The following is a 24639-nucleotide window of genomic DNA, read 5'->3' on the forward strand; positions in this document are numbered from 1 at the left end:
CAGATATGTGCAATGGCAGGCTGTGCTCTGCATACACTGTTAATGTTCATGTGTCTTTCCATGTGTGTGCATTAGAGAACCCCCCCCACCTCCATTCAAAAATTAACTTCTAGGTACCATGGAAAGGGAGTTGAACCCTGAAGCTTAGCAACTCTAGAAACTCACACCAAAAATTTAGCAAGGAATTCTCAAAGGTTGAAAATGGGGATAAAAAAGAGAGACAGGGATAGGTTCCACAAAACCAGGGTTATCCCTAATAAATAGGAACAGTTGGAGCACAGATGCAGCAGCTGGTACTCCCATCAGGGTCACTCACTTGGCAGCGCACTACCTAAAGAGATTAGGATGCAAGTTTGTAGTCCTCGTAGCACATTCAGTTGACAGTAAATTCCATTAAATTCGGTTTAAAATGTTTTAAGTAAATAAATAAGGGCCACACAGTGCCTGCTTTCAAGTTACTCTAGAGAGTTAGTAAAAGAAATAGACACTGAATAACTAATAAGCAATCTGAGCATATGCAATTCCCTGACGTTGAGTCCACCAAGCTTATCATTGTCTACTCTGACTGGAAATGGTTCTCCAGGGTTTCAGGAGAGAAAGGTCTTTTCCATATCTGCTATCAGAGAACCTTTGACTGAAGTCACCACTGGTTGGACTTACTTGTAAAGTATGTGCCCTCCCTCATCCTCCCTTCCTAAAGTTTGAGTTTATTTTAACATGACAGATTCAGAACCATCCTAACAGTTTTTACTGATAAGGCTGACTGGGGCTGACTTTTTGGGATGCTTACAACTGGAGCCTTGGGCTCTGAGCCCTGTGGGTGTTGTGGCCCCAATATGCACATAAGGCTCCCCCACCTGCAAGGGCTTCACCACTAATTTTGATGTAAACTGCTCCGAAGTGCAGTCTGGTTCCACACATGAAAAGAGAACTTTGTATGTTCCAATTATTCATGTGAACATTGTTGGTGGCCACATGAAACACTGGATTAGTCTGAAAGTGCTGTGTCACTAGAGAGAATAGCTGGTTGATTACGATGTGAGGGTGCATATGGTAAAGTAGGCTGTTGCCTTAAGAAGCACTGGCGACTATCAATCACTTCATTTAAATCTGTTCATGACAGTAGCTTGTCAGAACTAAACAACCTGTTCTGTTCCATGGGACATGCTGGCAGCTGAAATGAATGAAGCTTTTTCTTTGCATTGTATTTATATAATATCACATAATTGATATAATTTGCACTGAATTAGAAGGTGTTTCATTTCAATGAGACAATTACTGGCATACTGGGAAGCATGAAAAATCTCCTTGCTACCATCTGTGCCTCCCAGCCATCTGGAATCACCAGGAGCCCGGTACTATTAACGACACATATCCGAAAATAATGAATCAGCTGCCAAAAGGCACCTCATGAGGCTTATTAATTAGAAGATAAAGATTTATCAAGATACAATAATACAAGAAATGGAAGGCAATATGTATGAGGAAAGAATGAAGATGATGTGCATGATCAACCTAAGGGGAATGGGAAATGGCATATGGTAACTGCCTACAGATATGTAACAAGATGTCAGGGGGAGGAAAGAAAACATTTGTTCTTCCTATCCTCAGGATAGTGTTCTCACAGATAATTCTGTTCCTATGTATAGGATTGTGTGGGATTGTATATGCACTGGCAGCATGCGTTGGGTCTTGTATTTTTTAGCAGTGTAATTTATATTAGAATGCGGCATGTCAGCCCTGCTGATTTGTAGCTGTTTTTAAAGCCATTTTTTCCAGCACTGTCACTAAACAGCATATATATTGTGTTCAGACAGTGACTGTTTGCACTGAAAGGGTGCAAGAAGAGGTGGCCTCCAAAACAGGCTAAATATAATCAGCGTCTCAGAATTTCATCGCACTGATGAATTACTGTACATGCTGTTTATAATTATCTGGACTTGTTCTTTGCAAAAATTCTGTATGGGCTGTTTAGAAATACTTGAAATAATTGCCAGTACAAAATCCCTCTCTCATCTTTACTCCATGGTTACCCTTCCTTCTGCCCCTCCTTCTATGTTGCATCTCTCCTGACTGACATGTACAGTAATTGGTGATTGCATCACCCTAGTAATGCTATATATGGTGGCCAGTATAGGAGCTTATACCAGAATTTGTACAGGATGGAGTGACATATATTCAACTCACGCAAATTTGTGCTACCAGGTTAGTAGGCCAATATTGAAAAAATATTTTTATATAAAAAATGAATTTCTTTTTGAAACATATAACTTTACGGAATTATTTCATTCCCTTTCATATTTAGAATTATTGGTAGACTTTAATTGGCTAGACTGGAGGCCCATCTTATAGAATAATAATAAACAAATACAGAAGGTAATTTTTATGTTTAGCATATAGCATTTTTCAATTAACAATAATGTATATAAGGGAAACTATAATGAATTTTTCTTTGCTTCCCTTTTCCCTCTTTTTCTGTTTGCAATCAGTATTTAGGAAACAACATCTGGCCTTATACTGTATATGTATTTAACATCTTATGTAAAAAACTTTTTTGAATGTATGTCAAATTTGTAATTGGAATTGTGACCACTGAGGAAGGCCCTTTGAGGGGCCGAAACACGTTTGTTTCAGTTGCACAGCACTAACCCATCTATGTAGGAATGTTGAGAAGTTTTTTATGTCTGAATGGTATATTTTTAATGAATCTAAGTTTTAAAATGTGTACACCTGAATAAATTTTGTATTTTCATAATATTTAGTGTCAGCTTAAGCCTTGTGGATCCACAAAAACTTCCATGCCATCCTGGTGGTCGATCTCGATCTAATATTATGTGGGTGGCTCAGGCTGCCTCAAAGATTTCAGGGGACAACTCCGTCTTGCAGGGGACAGGGCATTCTCCCAGGGTGGCTCCTAATTTAACGCCTGGTGGAACAGCTCCATCTTACAGGCCCTGTGGAACTGCATAAGGTCCCACAGGGCCCTGATCTCCTCCAGGAGCTCATTCCACCAGAGAGGAGTCACCACTGAGAAAGCCCTGGCTGAAGCTAGCCAGGCATCCTTTGGTCCGGGAAGGGTGAGTTGGTGTTGAGACCCTGATCGCAGTGCTCTCTGGGGGACATGTGGGGAAAGGCGGTCCTTCGGCTATGTAGGTCCCTGACCATAAAGGGCATTAAAGTGAATTTGATATGCTATCGGTAGCCAGCGCAATGCCTTCAGTGCAGGCTGAATGTGCTCCCGTATTGGGAGGCCCATCAACAACCTGGCTGCAGCATTTTGCACCAGCTGTAGTTTCCAAATTTGCAATAAAGGCAGCCCCATGTAGAGAGCATTACAGTAGTCCAACCTCAAGGTGACCATCGCATGGATCACCATTGCCAAGTTGTTGCATTCAAGGAAGGGAACCAACTGCCTAATCAGCCGAAGATGATAAAAGGCCGACTTGGCAGTGGCTGCTACTTGGGCCTCCATTGTTAAGGAGGTATCCAGGAGCACTCCCAAACTCCTAACCTCTCGCGCTGGCACCAGCGAAGCCCCATCGAATGTTGGGAGTGGGATCCCTACCCCTGGTCCGCCCTGACTCAGGCACAAAACCTCTGTCTTCGTTGGATTAAATTTCAGTCAACTCAGCCTAAGCCAACCAGCCACGACTTGTAATGCCTGGTCAAGATCTTCTGGTTTGGAGTTGGACCGGATGCCCAACAACAGATAGAGCTGGGTGTCATCAGCATACTGATGACATCCCAACCTGTGTCTCCATGCAATCTGGGCAAGGGGGCGCATATAGATGTTAAATAACAATGGGGACAGCACCGCCCCCTGAGGCACTCCACAATCAAGTGGGTGCCTTTGGGAAAGCTGTTCCCCCAGCGTCACCCTTTGTCCCTGGCCTTGGAGGATGGAGACGAGACATTGCAAGGCAGGCCCCTGGATTCCAATGTTGGCGAGGCGGTGGGCCAGTAGCTGATGGTTGACCATGTTAAATGCAGCTGACAGGTCCAACAGCAATAGCACTGCTGATCTGCCTCGATCCAGATGCCTCTGGAGGTTCTCTGTGAGGGCGACCAGAGCCGTCTTCCTCCCATGACTCGGGCGAAAGCCAGACTGGAATGGATCTTGAATGGAAGCGTCATCCAAAATCCCATCCTTTAATAGAAACCATGGCATGTAGAAAATATATCACTAGGATTCAATGCCATCCTGTCTCTTTGTGTGTGGGAGGGAGAGGGTAGGTCCTAAGGGATAGGTAGAGCTTGTGGATTTCTCAGCCGTACTTGTAAAATTGCATGTGGGAAAGCACTTACACTAACAGCCTCACCGTGTAAACATGGGCAGACCCACAGAATAGAGCAAATATGACTCAAATCATATATTTTGTAATTAGAAGAAGTTGAGCACTCCCATCATGTGCACCATTTCCTAACAGCAGGCTCCCCTGAATACAACAGCATTTGTTTCTGAGTAAACATACACAGGATTGCATTATATATGAAGCAGAACTCAAGACATATACACCTGATATTCTTACCAATAAAGCTGCCATCACTGGCCCATGAACGACATACAGCAACTGAGTGTCAACACTCATCCAGCAGCTGGAATTAAAAATATATATATAAAATAAGTAAAACTGGTTGTTTTTTTAAATTCTCAATATAAAATATTTTGAAAGACCTGCTGCTTACTTATCATTGAAGTATTTTGCTCTTGCCACAGCATGGATTGATGCTGGCACTAAAGGAAAGCCTGGAAGGATTAATTACAGACATCAGATTTCATATCATTTAAGAATTCATTCCATGTTAGTTGGAAAAGAACCTGTTAAACAGCATAAGAATACCCCATACGATTTACAAAAGAATGACAGATCCAAGCATTTGAAAGTGCAGGAGTTGCACACTATAGACTGCTGTGGCGATAATTCTTTTTGGTAAGGAAAAACAAAAGTGGGCTCCCGACCCATACCATGGTCAGTGACAGACTGTGCAGTCCAAAGCAGATTACTGAGATGTAAGTCCTGTTGCACTTAATGGGATTTACTTTCTAACAAGAGTGCATAGGATTGCAGGCTGAAAAGGCTGCTGGAAGTGCTGCATCTCAAAGCAACTACAAGGGCTATAATATTTACAAACTGATATGGTCCAATCAAAATGAGACCTGCTATGGAATCCTGAAAAAGCAAGTTTCTCATTAATGGAACAAAAGCCCTATTGTGTGTACAACATATGCAAACAGAATCTTTACAGACATCTTCAAGGTGAAGGCATGTAATAAGTGGGGGGTTGAGCTTAACATAGCAAGGCTGCTACTCCTACCTATAGAGAATCCTTGCAACGTTGCATGAAAAGGGGCTTAATTCTTCAGATCAAGGCAATAAGATCTATGTGACCTCTGCCCTAGCCACAACTGAAAATTAATTTATCAGACTTGGGAATGGCAACAACAGGGCCAGTTGGAGAATAGTAAAGAGAAAATGATTGCAACTTAGTTGCAAAAACTCACGATTTACACAGCTTTTTACCCTTTCATTTTCAGCTAGACCAGTTTAAACACTGTAAAACCAGTACTGGTTTTTTGACTGACAACACAGGAGTTGAGGGCCAAACTAGAGGTAACTGCGCCGTAACAGCTGTTTCAGCACTTGAAAAGGAGTAGGGAGAAAACAAGACCCCCTGCTCCCTCTGTGCTCTGGCCTCCCCCCTCAGGACTGGACTCTGTGGCATTTCTAAATGGCCAAAATTCTTCTCTAAAAAGGTGTTGGCAGTCATGTGTGGGACTCATGGCCACTGTAACCTCTTGTTTGGCCCTGCGTTATGCAGGTTTTAGACGAAGTTTTTGGACATATTTTGAAATAAAATGTCAACATTCTGACATGTTACTGTTTTTAACCTATCTTTAGTGCTGATGATATAGGAACAACATTTGAAAATATTATAGAAACAACCTGCATTCATATTTTTTGAATAAAAACAAGACACTGCTTCACTTCTAGCCCTTCGCTCTCCATGAATTCTAATTTCAGCCTTAGATAACATGGGTGACTCTTCCTTTCTTGCTTCACATGAGCAGTTTTACATTTACTGAACAATTGCAATGTGCAAATCTGTCAGTGTGACAAAAAAGGGCAAGAGTTTGTTTAAAGTGGAAGGATGGCAGGGTACAGCTTTCCATTTTTAACGGTTCTGCTTAATAAAATTCAGATATTTCATTCAGTTCATCTCCCTGTTAGCATACCCATGGGTACAGATTCATGTAAAATTCATGGGGCTGGTACATATTATAACCGTGTGCCTCAAACAAGATTAAGCCAGTCGCAAGCTCCAGGTGTGAAGTTACGTATATTGGTCCCAATCTAAACATAAATAAAATGTCTCCCTCTCCCTTTGCCTGTACATGGCAATCCAGCTCATTTACTGAGGGCTGAATTAGATGAGAGGCTTGTGTTTCCTTTGTAAGTAGCATCTATACAATTCGGACTGAGACCATACTGCAGAAAAAAAACATTCCCTCCCTGTGCCATTTTCCCAACCTGAAATGGCCCTCCCTGTGGAGCTATTCTTTGCCCTATAGGCAAACCTATAGGCATACTGTATGGTGCTGGTATGTTTGCCCCAGTGGGGCGAATAGCAGTTCCCTATGGCTCTTTTTAGGTCAGAAGAACAGTGAAGGGAGAAAATGAGAGGAACACAGGACAACTTGGCATTGCATGCATATAGTGCTAGGAAATATGCCATTCTTTATGTTATGCTAAGAATATTCCACCTTTACATTCATTCTCTTGTTGGTTCCTCCCCCCCCAAATCTGAATTGTGCTATTAGATCAAACAGTACAGACCAAAATATATAATTGGAGAGCCTTACATATTCTGTTAACCCTCAAACCCCCCCCAACCCAACTAATATCACAGTAGGGTTGCCAGCTCTGTCTTGAGAAATACCAAGGTATTTGGGGATGGTACCTGCGGAGAGTGGAGGTTTGGGAGGGTAGGGAATTCAGCTGGGATGGGATGCCATACTAGGGTTGCCAACCCCCCCGGTTTGCCAGGGGTCCCCCGTTTTTTTGGGGGGGTTCTACCCGCCGTCGGCCAGATGGCCGGCGGGGGAAGCCCCACCCCCAACACCCACAGCCACCCATCTCTCTCCCTTTAAGGGTGTGCAACCCGTGTTTTATCCCAAGCGTGAACTCCGCAAGCTTGCAGGGAAAAGCCAGCTTCATTGTTAAAAGGGAAATGCAGCTTCTCTTAAAGGGGAAACACCAGCTGCCGGCTACTTTAAGTTCAGGGAACTGCTGTTTCTGGAGATCCGGCGCACGGCCGGGTGGGTGGGGGGGGTGGCAGACGTCCCCAACGAGACGTCATCATGTTGGGGATGCCCAACCCCTTCCAGGAACGCCCCCAAAGTCCCCCGCTGGGGGTGGAAGATGGACTTGGCAACCCTATGCCATACAGCCCAGCCTTTGCCTTTTCCCCCAGGCGAACTGATCTCTGAAGTCTGGAGCTCAGGTGCAATTCCAGGAGAACCCCAGGACATGCCTGGAAGTTAGCAAGCCTAAATATGAGGCCAACATTGGTCAACCTTACCGGAGTGCTGTCATAACTACTGATCCATGTGACATGCTGTGAACCTTTAGGAAATGGGCTTTAGAAGCACTAAGCATTATGTTTCCAGGGTTAGGATGAGAGCTCATAACTCAGGAAAGGGACCTTGCTGTGCTTTTCTGTGAGTGTTCCAAGCTCATGTGGACTACTTCTAGTGTGACGGCACTAGAAGAAAGTAACAGTTTGTAATTTATACAGAATGGGAAAAAAGCCACATACCCCAGCCCAAGAGGTAATACCAATGCAAACGCTGCTCTTCAGCAAACACCGCCACTACGATGAGTGTATGAAGATAAATGCCTTCACAGAGCATCCAGAAATAGTTACAGCCCAGCATGTACTGGTGAAAAAACTGGAGCACTTTGCAGCTTACCTGTCAGACAAATGGAAAAGAATTAAAATATATATGGACAAGAACTAGGCAGACAATGTACTGCATACCTTGGGTAAGTAAGCAAGCAAAAACACTATTGGTCAGATACAAAGGATTTTACCTCCCTCATATTCGTTGGAGGTTGTCCACATTTCTCAGTGACTATGAGGGACTAATAAATCAGACTTATTGAGTAAATGTTCCTCTTAAATCACAAGGCTTTAGCTTCAAAGAGCCAAGATTCCAAAAGCTGCTATCGGAAACTCACACTTCAGAACACTCTTTTCCAGACTGATGTTTAAATAAGTAGACTCCAAGCCCAGCTAAATCCTGGAAAAGAATTAGCTGACTCCTCCAGAAGGTCACAGTAGCCTGCTTTTTCTTGGTCATTCCTTATGTAATTATAGACATATATAGGTTTCCAGACTGAATTTCCAAAGATGCAGAAGATTCTTTTTTGAAAACTTACTGATAATTCAAGCTAAACACAACAGTTGTTGTTTTATATTAAGAACTATAATCAGGGGTAATTTCGTAGACAAAGAGGTGCAGGAGCTCATTAGCATAACTCATTAGCATAACGTATTTGCATATGCCACACCCCCGGCATCACCGGAAGTGTGTCAGAAGGCAACACCCACCGCTCATGCTCCACTGGGCTGTTTTGGATTGCTAGCTATTGGGGGAGGGGGACGTGCAGATCTGTCCTTGCAGAAGAGGGAGAGCTTGTACCTGAATAAAACTTGGTCTTAAAGGTGCCACTGGACTGTTTTAGACTGGGGGCCGGGGGGGGGGCCCTCTGCAACTTACCTGGCTGCTTCTTGCTCTGACTGAGGGCTGCTGGGAGCAGGGGGTGGGGCTTGTTGCGTGTGCCCGCCCCTTGGGCTCTTTACTGCTGGAGCTCCGCTCCTGGGCGCTCCTGCAGGAAATGACCCCTGACTATAATTTATTACATTTCTATCCTGCCTTTCTGCTGGCATGAGGTTCCCATGAGGTCTCCTAACCAGGCACAGACTCAATCCAGACTGTTTAGCTTCAGCGAGGTTGCTGGATCATGTGCCCCCTAGTCACAGGGAGAATCCTAAGCAGGTCTATTCAGAAGTTAGTCCCATTTTATTCAACAGGGCAAAACAAGAAAGCGTTTTTAGGACTGCAGCTTTAGTGTCATGTTAACCAGTTTTAAGCTACAGGCAGGTTCCTCTATGGTCAACCAGTAAGCATCCATGGCAAAGTGGGAATTTGAACCCGGGCTTCCGAGAATCTAGTCTGACAATCTGAACACTACCCTATGCTGGCTCTCTCCCATTTTCAGAATGCCCTTCCCCTATTCAGAGTCTCCAATACAGTATTTAAAGGGTCCCTCCATCCCTTTGAGTCCATCGTGCTTATGAGAGCCTGACCATTCACAAAGGTCTAGAATGTCCCTTGGCACACATAGGAAAAAAACAGCATTCTCTTCTTTATAGCAAGTGGTTTCAGGCAAGGTAATGAGCATTTCTTGCACCTCATAGCCTAGCTACAAAAGATAAGCATTTATTAAAGAAATGGATTACTCTCTGAAGGACTTCTTTGGTATATGTATTTCCCCGTGCATATATAATCACTTTGTTTTACAAATTCTCCTTTGCCAATATAGACTCATACCTCTGCAGCAAAAAGTAACTTCAACTCAGTTTCTGTCTATACATCTACTTAACAGTTGGGTATGAAATACAAATTCTGGAAGAGAGTCCTGTTAATTTTTTAATAATTATTTTTCTATGAGCTGTTTTGCAAAGTAATGACAAAATGACAGTCTATGCAACTTGTGGAAGTTATCATTACTTTAGGGCATATCCTTTTGTACAGAGAAGTGAGCCATTTCCCCTCAGATACAAGCTACAGCTGGTACAGCTTAACAGCAGAGACTAATAGCACCAACCTAAGCAGAGTTATACCCTTTTAAGATAATTGCAGTCAACAGGCTTAGGGACTGATGAATTAGGGACTTCCTGCTTCAAACCTTGTTTCTGTTGTCAACTCTCCAGAAGTGAATAATTCTCTCAGCCTCAATGATACTGATGTACCTTATACAGCTAATGTAAGGATCATTTCAAGATCATGTTATGTGAAAAATTTGAATACTTGATATCATGATACAAAAACTTACAATTCACAACTTCTGCAGACAGACTGGCACTAACCAGTGCTTAGCCCTCCAATTGGTTTCTAGTACCAATACTTGACCTGGCTTATATGGGATAATGATGGCATTATATTTCCTTCACCACTGAGCATCCACAACCAGCTATTGCACCACTTGGAATAAGGCAGGATGAATGTTTCTAGCCTGAAGCTGTGCCTGCAGGAATACCTCAGACTCTTTTCTATAACAAATTAAGTAAAGACTAAGCAGGAAGAGCAGGCAAGCAAGAAGAAAGAAGTGTCTTAGTTTTTAGAAAGCATTTTCATGTTATACTGAAGTTATCCTTAGATGGCTTTTCTAAAGTATGGGTTAGCATATTCTATGCTGTGTCTTTCTTGATGTGCTGAATATAGTTTTCTTAGCTGGTGTCCATTCCCAGTAGTTCAATCCTAAATAGAGTTACACTTTTCTAAGACAACTGACTTCAGTTGGCTTAGAAGGGTTTAACTGTTTAGGATTATACTGCAACCCCCTCCCCCATTCTTTGTTCTTACTGATCTTATGGCCAGATGAACACTGATGTGATTGACATCACACATCTGTGTGGCACACATTACTCTGAAGTCATGGCAGGATTTCACTTAACTAAAGCATGCCTGTCTCTAAAAGCTGTCAATAAGCATCTTCTGGGAACTCGCCACTGCAAATTCTTACATTTGACTGGCAGCCAGGCATAGTTGGAAGAGTGAAGTTCAGCTCTACAGATTTATTTGTTACTCACAGACATGCATTTTGTAGATTGTCTAGAATTACATTTGCTTCATTTGTGGATGGACTCATTGTGGGTGGGGGTGTCAGTCAAACTATAGAGACCCTGTATTGGAGAGACAGGCTATGTTGGCATCAGCTGTTAGCTGGTCATGTGTTTTGTGGTTATAAAACAGCACTGGGGTCAAATTACATATTACAAGGGATACTCTTGATTGTAACTGCTGTAAGAGGCCCCAAAACGTAGATCACCGCTGTGTTGGCTGACCTTTTTAAACATGTTGATTCTACAACATAAATCCTCCTGGTTGCTATTCCATTTATTTAGTACATTTTTATACCACACTTCTCCAGGGAGTTCATAGATAGGTCTACTTCCTCGATTTTATGCTCACATTAACCCTGGGACAACTGTGGTGAGGGCGACAGAGAGTGATTGGCCCAAGGCTACCATTGACCTTCATGACAGTGGAGGGATTGAGACCTTGGTCTCACAGATCCAAATCTAACACTCTTAATCACTACATCATATCTCCTTCACTGTTAGATTGATTAAGAACATAAGAACATAAGAGAAGCCAATGTTGGATCAGGCCAATGGCCCATCTAGTCCAACACTGTGTCACACAGTGGCCAAAAATACTAGGTGCCATCAGGAGGTCCATCAGTGGGGCCAAGACACTAGAAGCCCTCCCACTGTTGCCCCCCCCCAAGCACCAAGAATACAGAGCATCACCTGCCTCAGACTGAGAGTTCCTATCTATACCTTGTGGCTAATAGTCATTGATGAACCTCTCCTCCATATGTTTATCCAGTTCCCTCTTGAAGCTGTCCATGCTTGTAGCTGCCGCCACCTCCTGTGGCAGTGAATTCCATGTGTTAATCACTCTTTGGGTGAAGAAGTACTTCCTTTTATCTGTTCTAACCCGACCGCTCAGCGATTTCATGGAGTGCCCACGAGTGCTTGTATTGTGAGAAAGGGAGAAAAGTACTTTTTTCTCAACCTGCTCTATCCCATGCATAATCTTATAAACCTCGATCATGTCACCCCTCAGCCGTCGTTTCTCCAAGGTAAAGAGTCCCAAGCGCTTTAACCTTTCTTCATAGGGAAAGTGTTCCAGGTTGCCAATAAGATATACCTGTGATTGTTTATAATACATGAAATAACCAGAGCAGGTGATCTTGTTATACCAAAATGTCAGTATTTCCCTTCTTCAAAGGTAATGTGTTCTCTATTCAGACACTCTATGTGGTAGCTGGAGCACTTTCACCTACAAACTCAAAGCCACCTACACTATAGCAGGATCATCTTGAAGGTTCTTATCTATTTGATCAGCTAAAATCACTATGAACCTGCTCTGCGTAACATCTATACATGTCCACGTCATTTTGGCTAGTGGCACACAATAGTGTCAAGAGCTAATCTGTGCCTTTCTGTGGCAAATTCAACAGGATAGCCTTTTTGGGCAGAATTACTACGCAAACCACTGTAGGCTTCTGGGATGTCTTAATTCCATAATGCCAACATGGGGATCCGGGAACAGCCTTATAGTGGTCTACCGCTTCTCCAAGGTCAGGGACAGAGGGTGGCGCTAGGGGAGAGGGTTTCACCATGATACCCACAGGTATATGGAGTCCCCCAGGGGGCTATCCTCTCCCCAATATTATTCAACATTTTTATTCACCCCCCTTGCCCCGCTGGTGCGGAATCATATCTGTTGATGAGTGGCCACATCTGGCCACAGGTTTGGAGGCTGTGGTTGGTTGGTTAAAACAGAGCAGGCTGAAACTAAATCCAGTGAAGATGGAGGTCCTGTGGCTGGGAGGGAGGGCTGGGGGGGCTTGCCAACTTCCCCTCTCTTGATGGGGTGTCATTAACAGTGGGACCATCTGTTAAAAGCTCGGGAGTGATCCTGGATGCCTCCCTTTCAATGGAGGCCCCAGTCACAAAGGTGGTTAAACTGGCATTTTCCCACCTTTGCCAGGTTAACCTGTACTTGTCACCTTCTGACCTTGCCACAGTGATCCATGCAACAGTCACCTCCAGTCTGGATTACTTTAACTTGCTCAATGGAGGGCTTCCCTTGAGATTGATCCAGAAAATACAACCGGTCCAGAATGCAGTGCAAGGGTGTTGACAGGAACACTCTTTAGAGTGCATAACCAACTGGTGGTTTATCAGCTGCACTGGCTCCAGATTGAGGACCGGATCAAGTTCAAGGTTCTGGTGCTGACCTTCAAAGCCCTTAAAAATCAGGGGGGCTTTGAAGCAAACCTTCAGGACTGCCTGTCCTGGTATGTCCCCCGTAGAGCGTTATGTTCGAGTGATCAAAATCTGCTGGTGGTTCTTGGCCCATAAAAGTCTAGTTGTTCTTGACCAGGGAGCCTGGTGGAACACTCATCCAGGAGAGAGCAGGGCCCTGTGGGATCTGGTACAATTGCTCAGAGTCTGCAAAACAGAGTTGTCCACTGGACCTATGGTTGAGGGCAATACCAGGCCCCTAGCCAATATAGCTAGAGTTTGACCTCCCCCTATTTCCCCTCCCCTCTGCTATCCCCCCTTCTTCCCAGTTTGGTGTAATGGTTAAGTACATGGACTCTAATCTGGGAAAACCAGGTTTGATTCTCCACTCCTCCACTTACAGCTGCTGTATGACCTTGGGCAAGCCATAGTTCTGTCAGAACTGTTCTCTCACGGACAGTTCTGGAAAGAGCTCTCTCAGCCCCACCTACCTCACAGGGTGTCTGTTGCGGGGAAGGGAAGAGAAAGCAGTTTGTAAGCCACTCTGAGACTCCAAGTGAAGGGCGGGGTATAAATCCAATCTCTTCTCTTCTTCTTCTTCTCAGTCATTCTGTATATTACTCCATATGACTTTTATGCTATCTTGATTTTTACAGAAATTGTCGTATAAATTTTACTGTTTTTATGGATTAAGTAATTATATATTGTATTTAGAAGGTTTTAAAATGTATATTTATAAGATATTGGTACCCACTCTGGGCTGGTTTCAGGGAGAGCAGGCTACAAATGGAACTAAATAAATAAAAAAATACTTCCCATACTTATCTATATTTCTATACTCCCTATCACATGCAGCAATAACTGTTTGTAGCTTTCTGATTTAAATTCTGCAGCCATCTTCGAAGTTAATTCTCACTCATCCACTTCAATTTATGGCTTTTTGAGAAGCTTACTCTCTTGATGGACAATAGGTTTGGGAAAAGCTACAAGACAAGGCATGACGGATGAGCCAGGTTAGTGCTTTAAGCAGTATCTCATCAATTGAAAAATATATTAGATAACGTTAGAATGAAGTGTTCAGGCTTCGCCATATATCAAGATGAATTGTATTAAAGAAATCTTATTCAGGACAGAGTAAACAAAACTTCACTTACAAAGATTTATAGGATTTTCATTTATATAGAAGTGGTTTAAAGCTAATTTCATTCTAATCTTCAATGCAATAGATTTCCTAGTCCATTTTTAGGTATCCTAAACCCAAGTTCACAAAACAGCCTGCACGCCAGCCATTTTATGACCAGAAGCCTCCAGGTAACAGCCAAAGCAGCTTCAAGAGAAGTAACTGCAGGCATCAACAGACAACCTCCTTCCCAATGCTGCCACCCGATACTGCCATGATTCATTTACTCCCAGTGCAATCCTATGCAGATTTACCCTGGTCTAAGGTCATTAAAATCAATGGGTTTAGAAGAGTTAACTCTGCATAGGACTTCATCAAGTCACCTATCTTTCAGTAGGGAGTTGCTTCTTCTCCCAGTAAAGAGAAACAGGAAAGTCACATTGAAGGAAATCACAGTAACTTACTTGTTCTTCATAAGAATTCAAGCACTTTTGGAGTATAAATGAATAGGCAGTATTTGGTGTGAGTGCTGAGAGAACTGGAAAGGATTTTATCCACAAATGTTTGTAGCTTTTGCTTCTGATTGCTGTCGCTACAATAATCCAGTGAACCGCTGCTGGCTGGTTCTCAAGTGTGTGAATTGGAGCTTAATGCGATGACAATATAAAGACAAAAAGAACATTGGTTATGGAGATTATACCATCATATCGCACGTGTTACAAAAACAAATGCAACAGTGTTATATTGGTATCAAACCTTCAACAAATATGTCTAAAAACCGTATTTGAAAAATAGCAGCTAAATCACATGAGAGGAAGGAGCCAAAAATTAAGCACTACAATGGTAGATTTTAGAAGTATGTATAACTCTCTGACTGAGATCCATGGGACTTAAAAGTGCTTAACTGTGGCTGTTTGCACACTTAGGTGCAAATGAAATTAAGACGCCTTCTCCCAAGGGAACAAGAAGTGATAATTAAGGATTAAGTTTAGGAATGCCAGTCACCACTACTGAAGAAGTACCAATTAATTAGACAAATATAAATATTGGAAAAGCAGCGGCAAAAAGGGAGAAGTAGAACTTTTGTTGAATAGGATTTATAGACCTTAGAATGGTGTCCGTTTAGTACTGCAGTGGGAAATCTAGAAGATCAATGCAAATAAACTGGGTGCCAAATTCAAAGACAGGAGCAAACCAGACTATGTATGGTAATGGCAGACCCTTCTTTTTCAAGTGAAGTGGATGAGTGAGTTTGTAATAGGCAGTGCTGTCGTGAGGAAAATTAAGACACTGAGCCAGGACAGTGGAATAGACTGGCAGTGCTTTTATACAATATCAGTCCTCATGGGAAATGGGATAGTGATATTTTAAGTGAATTGTTTGGAGACAGGTATTTGTAGAAGGTTTTGGAGGACCAGAGTGGGAACAGTTATAGCCAGAAGACATTTTGGTCACCCCAGAGCCATATAATCACAACCAACCCAAGTTCACAGTTCCAGCATGCAGTACTCTGAAAACAACTTTATTAAATTCACTTGTCTACTTCACAATTCCATCTTGATGCTATACAACTCAAACTATAGGAAAGCAATGTATATCTTTTACATTAGATTTCAATTTCTAAGTGCACTTTTCTGATGTATGCTGAAGTATACAGCACACATAAACATATCCCGTGTGACACTTCAGTGAATAACTTTGAGCACTATCCACAGTTCTGGTCACATCATCTGAAAAATCAAGGGTGCTTCAGGGTCATATACAGTTGAAAATTTGTCTAGCTGTCTGTTAGTACAGCAAATGACCCACAGTTTATTACATTTATCATCTGAATTCAGACTGAAGAAGACAGTAGGACATTCTTCTCAGACAATAAAATTCTGCCCCGAACAGGCTTGCATTGAATTTGGATTACTAAACTTGCTCTGGTTATTAGATCATTGTTCTCTGACAGCATGCTTAAATTCCAACTGTCCATAGCCTGGAATAAATAAGAAACAGACCTTTACCAAAATACCACTTGACTAAGCAGTGAAACTTTAAATCATTTTGTGTCAGAACATATTATAGCTGTTGATATGACAGTACCTATTTTCAGATTTGGAACTATTCACTATATCCAGTTGCAGTTAAAAAACTGACAACTGACATCTCATCCAAACACTGACTATTAAATTTGCTTTTTAAAAATCCATTGAAATATCCCCCTCCCAAGGTATTTTGTCTGTTCGGGCAGTGCTGCTGCCAGCAATATTATCAGGAATGTACAAGTAGAGCAAGACTACAGAATAGTGGAAAACAAGGTCTACACAGCTGACAGCTGATCTTTGACAGTCGAGACAACTAGGTAGTCAAAGGGCTGATACGGATGTTATCATACATCCCCCCCCCCCAATTTTGTCGTAAGAGGCACAGTGGCAAAACAAAATGCCAAGAGGAAAACAGGGCCTTAACCCTAACTGGTGTCCAGGATGTCCAGTTTGGTCACATTTGAATGCAAAAGGGGAAGGATGTTTTTTAAAAATTAGGTATTAGTCTAAATGAAGTTGAAAGGGAGAACCAAAAAGCTTTCCAAGAGGCTTGGAGCATCCTTGAAGAACTCGAATATCAAATTGCTGTTCTCCTAAAATAAATTACAATAACATTGTTGAGAAAGTTCACTGGAGTTCAGCAGACATGGAATGAGAGGATAGGCCCTCTCAAGAATGAGAGAAAAGAAGTGTAGAATTAAATCAACTCTTGCTGTTGTTCAGTCACACAGTCAAGTCCAACACTTCACAACCCCATGGACAAGATCTTGCCAGGGCCTCCTGTTTTCCGCCGTCCTCTGAAGTTTGCTCAATTTCATGTTCGTTGCATCTATGACACTGTCTAACCATCTCATCCTTTGCCGTCCCCGTCTTCTTTGACCTTCAATCTTTCCCAGCATCAGGGTCTTTTCCAGTGAGTGCTCCCTTCTCATTTGGTGGCCAAAGTATTTGAGCTTCAGTTTCATTATCTGGCCTTCCAGGGAACAGTCAGGGTTGATTTCTTTTAGGATTGACTGATTTGATCTTCTTGCAGTCCAAGGGACTCTCAAGAGTCTCCTCCAGCACCATAGTTCAAAAGAATCTATTCTTCGGCACTCGGCCTTCCTTATAGTCCAACTCTCACAGCCATACATGACTACTGGGAATACCATTGCTTGGACCATGCGTATTTTTGTTGGCAGGGTGATGTCTCTACTTTTTATCATGCTGTTTAGGTTCGCCATCGCTTTCCTCCCAAGGAGCAGGCGTCTTTTAATTTCATGGCTGCAGTCACAGTCTGCGGTGATCTGGGATCCCAGGAACGTGAAGTCTGTCACTACTTCCACGACTTCCCCTTCTATTTGCCAAGGAGTGATGGGGCCGGATGCCATGATCTTAGTTTTTTTGATGTTGAGCTTCAAGCCCACTTTTGCGCTCTCCTCTTTTACCCTGAGCAAGAGGCTCTTTAGGTCCTCTTCACTTTCTGCCATTAGAGTGGTATCGTCTGCATATCTGAGGTTGTTGATCTTTTCCCCAGCAATCTTAATTCCCGCTTGTGATTCATCCAGGCCAGCATTTCGCATGATGTACTCTGCATATATATTAAATAAGCAAGGTGACAATATACATCCTTGTCGTACTCCTTTTCCTATGCTGAACCAATCAGTTGTTCCATATCCGGTTCTAACTGTCGCTTCTTGGCCCTTATACAGGTTTCTCAAGAGACATGTGAGGTGGTCTGCTACTCCCATCTCTTTAAGGACCTGCCATAGTTTGTTGTGATCCACACAGTCAAAGGCTTTAGCATAATCAATGAAGCAGAAGAAGATGTTTTTCTGGTACTCTCTTGCTTTCTCCATAATCCAGCGAATGTTGGCAATTTGATCTCTAGTTCCTCTACCTCTTCGAAACCCAGCTTGTAGTTCTGGCAGTTCTCTATCCACGTACTGTTGAAGCCTAGCTTGTAGGACCTTGAGCATGACCTTGCTAGCGTGTGATATGAGTGCAATTGTGCAACAGTTTGAACATTCCTTGGCATTGCCCTTCTTTGGGATTGGAATGTATACTGACCTTTTCCAATCCTGTGGCCACTGTTGCGTTTTCAAATTTGCTGGCAAATTGAGTGCAGCACTTTAACAGCATCATCTTTTAAGACTTTGAATAGTTCAGCTGGAATACCATCACCTCCACTAGCTTTGTTGTTAGTAATGCTTTCTAAGGCCCATTTAACTTCACATTCCAGGATGTCTGGCTCGAGGTCAGTGATTATACCGTCATGGTTGTCAAGGACATCGAGGTCTTTCTTGTATAGTTCTTCTGTGTATTCTTGCCATCTTTTCCTAATCTCTTCTGCTTCTGTTAGGTCCCTACCATTTTTGTCCTTATCATGGCCAGCTTTGCATGGAACCAGCATCTTATTTTCCCCCTCCCCCCCATTTCTTCTCTTCCTTCCTTGAAAGCCCCCATAGTCTCTCCCTTTCCCCCCCCTGCTTCTTTCTTCCCATCCACTGCTCTCATCTTCAGCTTTCCTTCCCTTCCCCTGGTAGTCTCTCCCTGTGAAAACTATAATCCAGTTGGGCAGAGGTGACCACTAGGCTGAGCCCAGTTTGCACAGTAAGAAACCCTCAAGCACTTGTGGGGGGCAGCTCATTTTACCCTGTATTCCGTTCCACACTTCATTTCCTCTTTGCCTCCTCCTGGCAACATTTCCCTCCTTCCTTTTATCCTTCCCATCCCATCACCAACCTGCTTTTTATCTGCCCCCAAATTCAGCTATATTTATAATTTCATTCACGCTCCACAATGGGGACCCAAAGGAGTTTACATCATTCTCCTCTCCTCCACTTTATCCTCATAACAACCCTGTGAGATAAGAGACTGAGAAAGTGTAACTGATCTAAGGTCACTCAATGAACTTCCGTGGCAAAGAGACATGGGGGGGGGGGAATGATGTCTCGTGGGACTTTTCAGAAGACCAGCAATGTTTTATTGCAGGTATAAGCACACTTTTTCTTCAGAGAGAGACGGGGAGGGAACCAGCCAGCCAGTGGGAGCATGCCAAAGAGAGAGAGAGAGAGAGAGAGAAGAGAGAGAGAGAGAGACCTGTGTTTAGACCAAGAAATGTTTATTCCAGGTATGGGGGGAAGGGTCCTGTCTTTAGATCCAAAAATGGTTTAGTCCACGTATGGGGGGTGGAGTCCTGTGTTTAAGACCAAAAAACTGTTTCATTCCAGGTATGGGGGGAGAGTATTATGTTTAGAACCCAAAAACGTTTTATTCCAGGTATGAGAGAGAGAGAGAGAGAGAGAGAGAGAGAGAGAGAGAGAGAGAGAGAGAGAGAGAGAGAGTCCATTCAATGGCACTTGGAGAGATTCCCCCATTCCATTTCTAACAGATGGGGGAGGAGAAACCTGACAGCACAGTTTGCATACCTTATTAGTGAAAGGGAGCTAGATTCCAGCAGCATCTTAATGACTAATTACATTTGTGGTGGGGCATGAGCTTTCATGAATCACTGCTCCCTTCCTCAGATACAGCTGGAATGTGAGTCCATCTGTCCTTATATCTTGGAGAATGAAGTGATTTCAGATGCCAAAAGACAATCACAGGCATTGGTAATGAGAGAAGAAACCTAGGTCTCAGTTCAGTCCAGGAGTTTGCATTGTATTGAGCTTCATAATCAGTTGCAATTCAGCAGTCCTTTTTTATAATCTCCCTTTGAAATTCCTTTGTAAGAGAACTGCTACTCTTAGGTCAGCAACTGAATGCCCTGGAAAGTTAAAATGTCCCCCCACTAGTTTTTTAATGTTGTGGTTTCTAGTAGTGGTAGAAAGAGTAAGAGTCCAGTAGCACCTTTAAACACTAACAAAATTGTGGTAGGGTATGTGCTTTTGTGAGTCACTGCTCACTTCTTCAGACTTATTTCCATTTATTCTTTGCATCCTCCTGGACTGAATCCTCCTGTACCAAATTGAGACCTAGGTTTCCTGTCTCATTACTAATGCTGATATCTTCATGCCTCTGTATATCACACCAATGCTGATATCTCCACCTCTCTGTATATCACACCTAATCCAATCATGTCTGCTATTGCCATTTGGCATCTGAAATAATCTTTACAATGTTTATATCTCTGTGTTACATTTTAATGCACACATGGCCTGGCCCAACAAAATGATAAGTTATGTCAGATCCAGCCCTTGTAACAAATGATTTTGACACCTCTGCACTAGGCCGATCTTGCATTGAGCAGGTGGTTGGACTAGATGGCCTGTATGGCCCCTTCCAACTCTGTGATTCAATGAATCTGTGATAAGTGGCTATCAACCAAGACAACTAAATGAAACATCCATGTTCAGAGACTATGTCACCAGTATCAGTTTCTGGGAGGAACACTATGGGGAAGGTCTACTGTTTTCTAGCTCTGGTTGTGGACTTTGTGGGGATATCTGGTTGGTTACTGTGGGAAACCATGTACTGGACTAGGTAGATGTGTGGTCTAGTCAAGAAATGACTCTTAAATTACTATGTTTCGAATATTTATTTTGAAATACATTTCCAGTGCACTTGGATTATTCTGTCTTCGGGTCACCATTGGGGAGAAAGGCCAGATATAAGTGAAGTAAATAAACAAAGAATTGTGGTGAAGATAGAGGCCAATGTTTCCCCCTCCTTTTCAAGTACTTGTTGGATCAAATTTAGTAAGCATATTCAAGATTGAGTCTTACTCAAGGAACTCAGGATTATATGATGAGATGTATGCCACATTTATCCTTAGAATAACCTTGTTATAGGGGATCAGAGAGCCAGTTTGGTGTGGTGGTTAGGAGAGCAGACTCTAATCTGGGAGAACCGGGTTTGATTCCCCCCTCTTCCACATGCAGCTGCTGTGCAAGCCACAGTTCTCTCAGAGCTGTTCTCCCAACAGCAGTTCTCTCAGAGCTCTCTCAGCCCCACCTACCTCACAGGGTGTCTGTTGTGTGGAGAGTAAAGGAAGGTGACTGTAAGCTACTCTGAGAGTCTGAGTGAAGGGTGGGGTATAAATCCTCTCATCTCCCCTCCTTCTCCTTCCCCCAGTTCTGCTGTCCCCAGGCACTGTCCCCAAATCTCCAGAACATTCCCAGGCTGGAACTGGCAACCCCATGACTCACGATCTGTCATTTTGGTGGACATTTAATCAGTCATTGGAAAAACTTTTGCAAATGACAAAGATACAAGAATTATTTCATTTGGAGAAAATGCGATGTGGAATGTAATGAGACACATTTTGTTAGCAGTAGTTTTTATGGAGTTCAAGGGTTTATCATTGGGTCTGCAAGAATGTACAACATTAGTCATTCAGTTATGACTAACTTTTAGTAACAAATTGGTCCCCCGTGCTATTCCGTGTAATAATAAAATGCATGAGTGGATCAGTGATTTGCTTTAATATGATTTCCACTTTAATGTGATTAATATAGTGCAGCGTGATCAGAACAGTGTGGTACTCATATTAACACCACTAGGTGTGTGCCATTACAAAGATCACAAAGATAAAACCGTGATTGAAATGTCCAGAACTCTTTCCCCTGTACATTATAGGCCACATTTCTTATTACTTAGATAATTAACACATTAATGATGGTCATTTCGTTATGCAAGGTGGTATATATATTATTTGGTTGCATTTCCAAGCTATAGGGCAGTTGGGAGATTTGTATCAATGAGATATCCTTTTGCCTTTCTATCATCTGAGTCTGGGGCAGCTGTCTCATAAAATTGGCATAGCATGAATTATAAAGGAACATTAAAAATCAATTAAATTGTTACTTAAGAAAATAACATCAGACATGCTGTTATCAGTCCAGCATCCTGTCTCACACAGAGGCCAATCAGTTGTCCTGAAGAACAGATGCCACTACTAATATTATTTTAGCTACAAATAGAAGCCAAGCAGAATTGGATCACTGAAAGCAATTAACAGTGCTATTCCAAGCAGAGTTACATCCTTCTAAGTTCATTGACTTCACTGGACATAGAAGTGTACTATTCTGCTTAGGATGGTACTGTGAACAAGTATTTGGATGGGAGACCGCCAGAGAATACCAGGGCTGGGAGGCCAGAGGCAGGCTATCAAGTCACTTCTCTGAATGTCCTCAGTGCCCCAGTAGGAGTCGCCAGAGGTTGCCATGACTTCCAGGTATGGGCGAGCACACACACACAAATGCAAAAATAACCCCCCCCCCCGAAGAGGACAGCACTGTGAGTACAACACTTTGCGTTGAATCCACATGGCAGGCTTAGAAAATGCACTCTTTCTTAGCCCCCCACCCCATTCAAAACATGGGGATAATAACAATGACCTACCTTACAGGATCATCATAAACTGCCATTAAAAGCAGTTCATTGTAAAGAGTACAGGATGAACCATGAAAGTACTATATCATTAGTAGGTATTATTATTAGAGTCCGAATCTATCTAATCATCACGCCACTGCATGCAATGAAATTAAACTGCACTGCACAAAAGATTAGGAAACTATATGCTTCTTGGTAAGCATCCCCAAAGGAGAGAAGATGCTCTTGAAGGATAACTTGGACAAAGTTTATTTTATTAGATTTATACCCCGCCCTCCCCGCCCATGCAGGCTCAAGAAATTCTAGAAGCAGGAAGGATTAAGAAGGATAAAAACTGAGAGATTAATAATTGTAAACTGGATGAGAGTTGTCGTGGTCAGGTAATAGGAAACGAAAGCCTCTGCTGTCTGCCCTTTGTCTGCTGTCTGCCCTTTGTCTGCAGGCTGCCCTTTGTATTCTTTTTTTTTTTTTAATTTAAATTTTTTATTGAAGTTGAAGATGATATACATATAATATAGTAAGCATAAATAACTTCATTTTAGACAATGTGATACAAAGCATAAAGAGTAGCAAATGTATTACCACAATAACTAGAAACAAGGTAAGTATCAACTAAAATCAAACAGTTTACAATTAGTATAAATCTTTCTGATGATATGAGTGTACTTTGGAGTAGTCAGAAGAGGTTGAAGGTAGAAGTGACTCGAAGTAGTATGCCAATATACATTAGTGTCTTGCTTAATTGACATACTCAGTTTTGAATATTGCGAAAGAACGATTTGAACTGACTGATTTAACTTGCCTTTTTACGACCTTCAGAACCATTTAATATAATCATTCCATGGGGGAGATATGAATTGTTCTTTTTCTAAAAAGGTGAGGATTGGGAACCACTTTGCACTGAAGCTCATGTCGTGTAATCCTGTTTTTGCAGTGGCACATTTTCCGGTGATACTTTCCATTATATACTGGTCCCAGAGTTTCTGGAACCATGTCTGTATGGTGGGTGGGTGTGCATTTTTCCAATACGAGGCTATTGAAGTTCTTGCTGCATAAAGCATTGTTTTAAGTATACTTTTATGATGATGTTGATCAATGTCATCCGGCCAGATGTCCAACATCAAATTCTCAGGAGTATATGGTAGTTCAATGTCAAGAATTTGTTTTATTTTCTGCAGGACATCATTCCAAAAGGATTTTATTCTAATGCATTGCCACCAGCAATGTGCGAAGGTCCCGGTGACGTTGCATCCTTTCCAGCATAGTGGTGAGTAATTCGTGGACATTCGTGATAGTAAGTAAGGTGTTAAGTACCATCGCGTGTTAATTTTAAGTCTGTGTAAGTCCAATGAGTAAGATCTGGAATCAGAAATACTAGATTTCCAAATCTTAGTCCATTGTGCTTCATTTAGTATTGTTGCGCAATCATTTTGCCAGGGTCGCTGATATGAAAGAAATGAAGATTCAGATTCTAGTAATAATAGACTATAAATTTTCGATATCATTCCTCTGTTTTGAGTATTGAATTGCTTAATAATGAATTCTAACTTAGTAAGGGGTTGTGCTAAGGTCTGTTTTATCTTGAGGTTAGTTATTGCGTGTTGGATTTGAAGGTAAGTATACCATGGGATTTTGCTTTTGAGTTTGACTTCAAGAGTTAGTTTGGAGTAGAGGCCTTCTGTGGTCATTATATCACTGTATCTAGAGAGGTCAGCTTTTTTCCATTGCAATTGTAGTTCATGCGGAAGAGTATCCTTAAACCACGCTTGCGAAGTTAACGTGGAGTACCTGGAAGTTGGTGGGAGAAGCTTGTGTTTTATTCTGTTCCAGAACTGGATAGAAGGGTATATAAATTTATTTTGCTTGAGTTTGATGGTTATTTTCGTGGGTCTTCCCCAGACCAATACATCCATATTTGGGACATCCAACAGGTCTGCCGTTAATTGAATCCAAGAGGGGAGATTATTTGTTCGTTGTATTCTGATGACATTTGCAACTAATATGGCTTTATAGTATGTAGAAAGGTCCGGAAGACCAAAGCCTCCCCTGATTTTGGGCCTACGTAAG

General features: G+C 42.3%; 1 protein-coding gene across 1 annotated transcript in view; it reads right to left on the minus strand.

The window, feature by feature from the left end:
- CALCR (calcitonin receptor) overlaps positions 1-24639 on the minus strand; it is a 96891-nt gene that overhangs the window by 24889 nt on the left and 47363 nt on the right. The window contains exons 7-9 of the mRNA XM_015420206.1: positions 7819-7972; positions 4687-4747; positions 4530-4596 (exon numbers count right to left, since the gene is read on the minus strand). Of these exons, the coding sequence (XP_015275692.1) occupies positions 4530-4596; positions 4687-4747; positions 7819-7972 (282 nt within the window). The remainder of the gene's footprint in view (positions 1-4529; positions 4597-4686; positions 4748-7818; positions 7973-24639) is intronic.

This window comes from Gekko japonicus, unplaced genomic scaffold (assembly GCF_001447785.1).
Source record: "Gekko japonicus isolate JY-2015 unplaced genomic scaffold, Gekko_japonicus_V1.1 scaffold154, whole genome shotgun sequence".
NCBI classification, from domain to species: Eukaryota; Metazoa; Chordata; class Lepidosauria; order Squamata; family Gekkonidae; genus Gekko; species Gekko japonicus.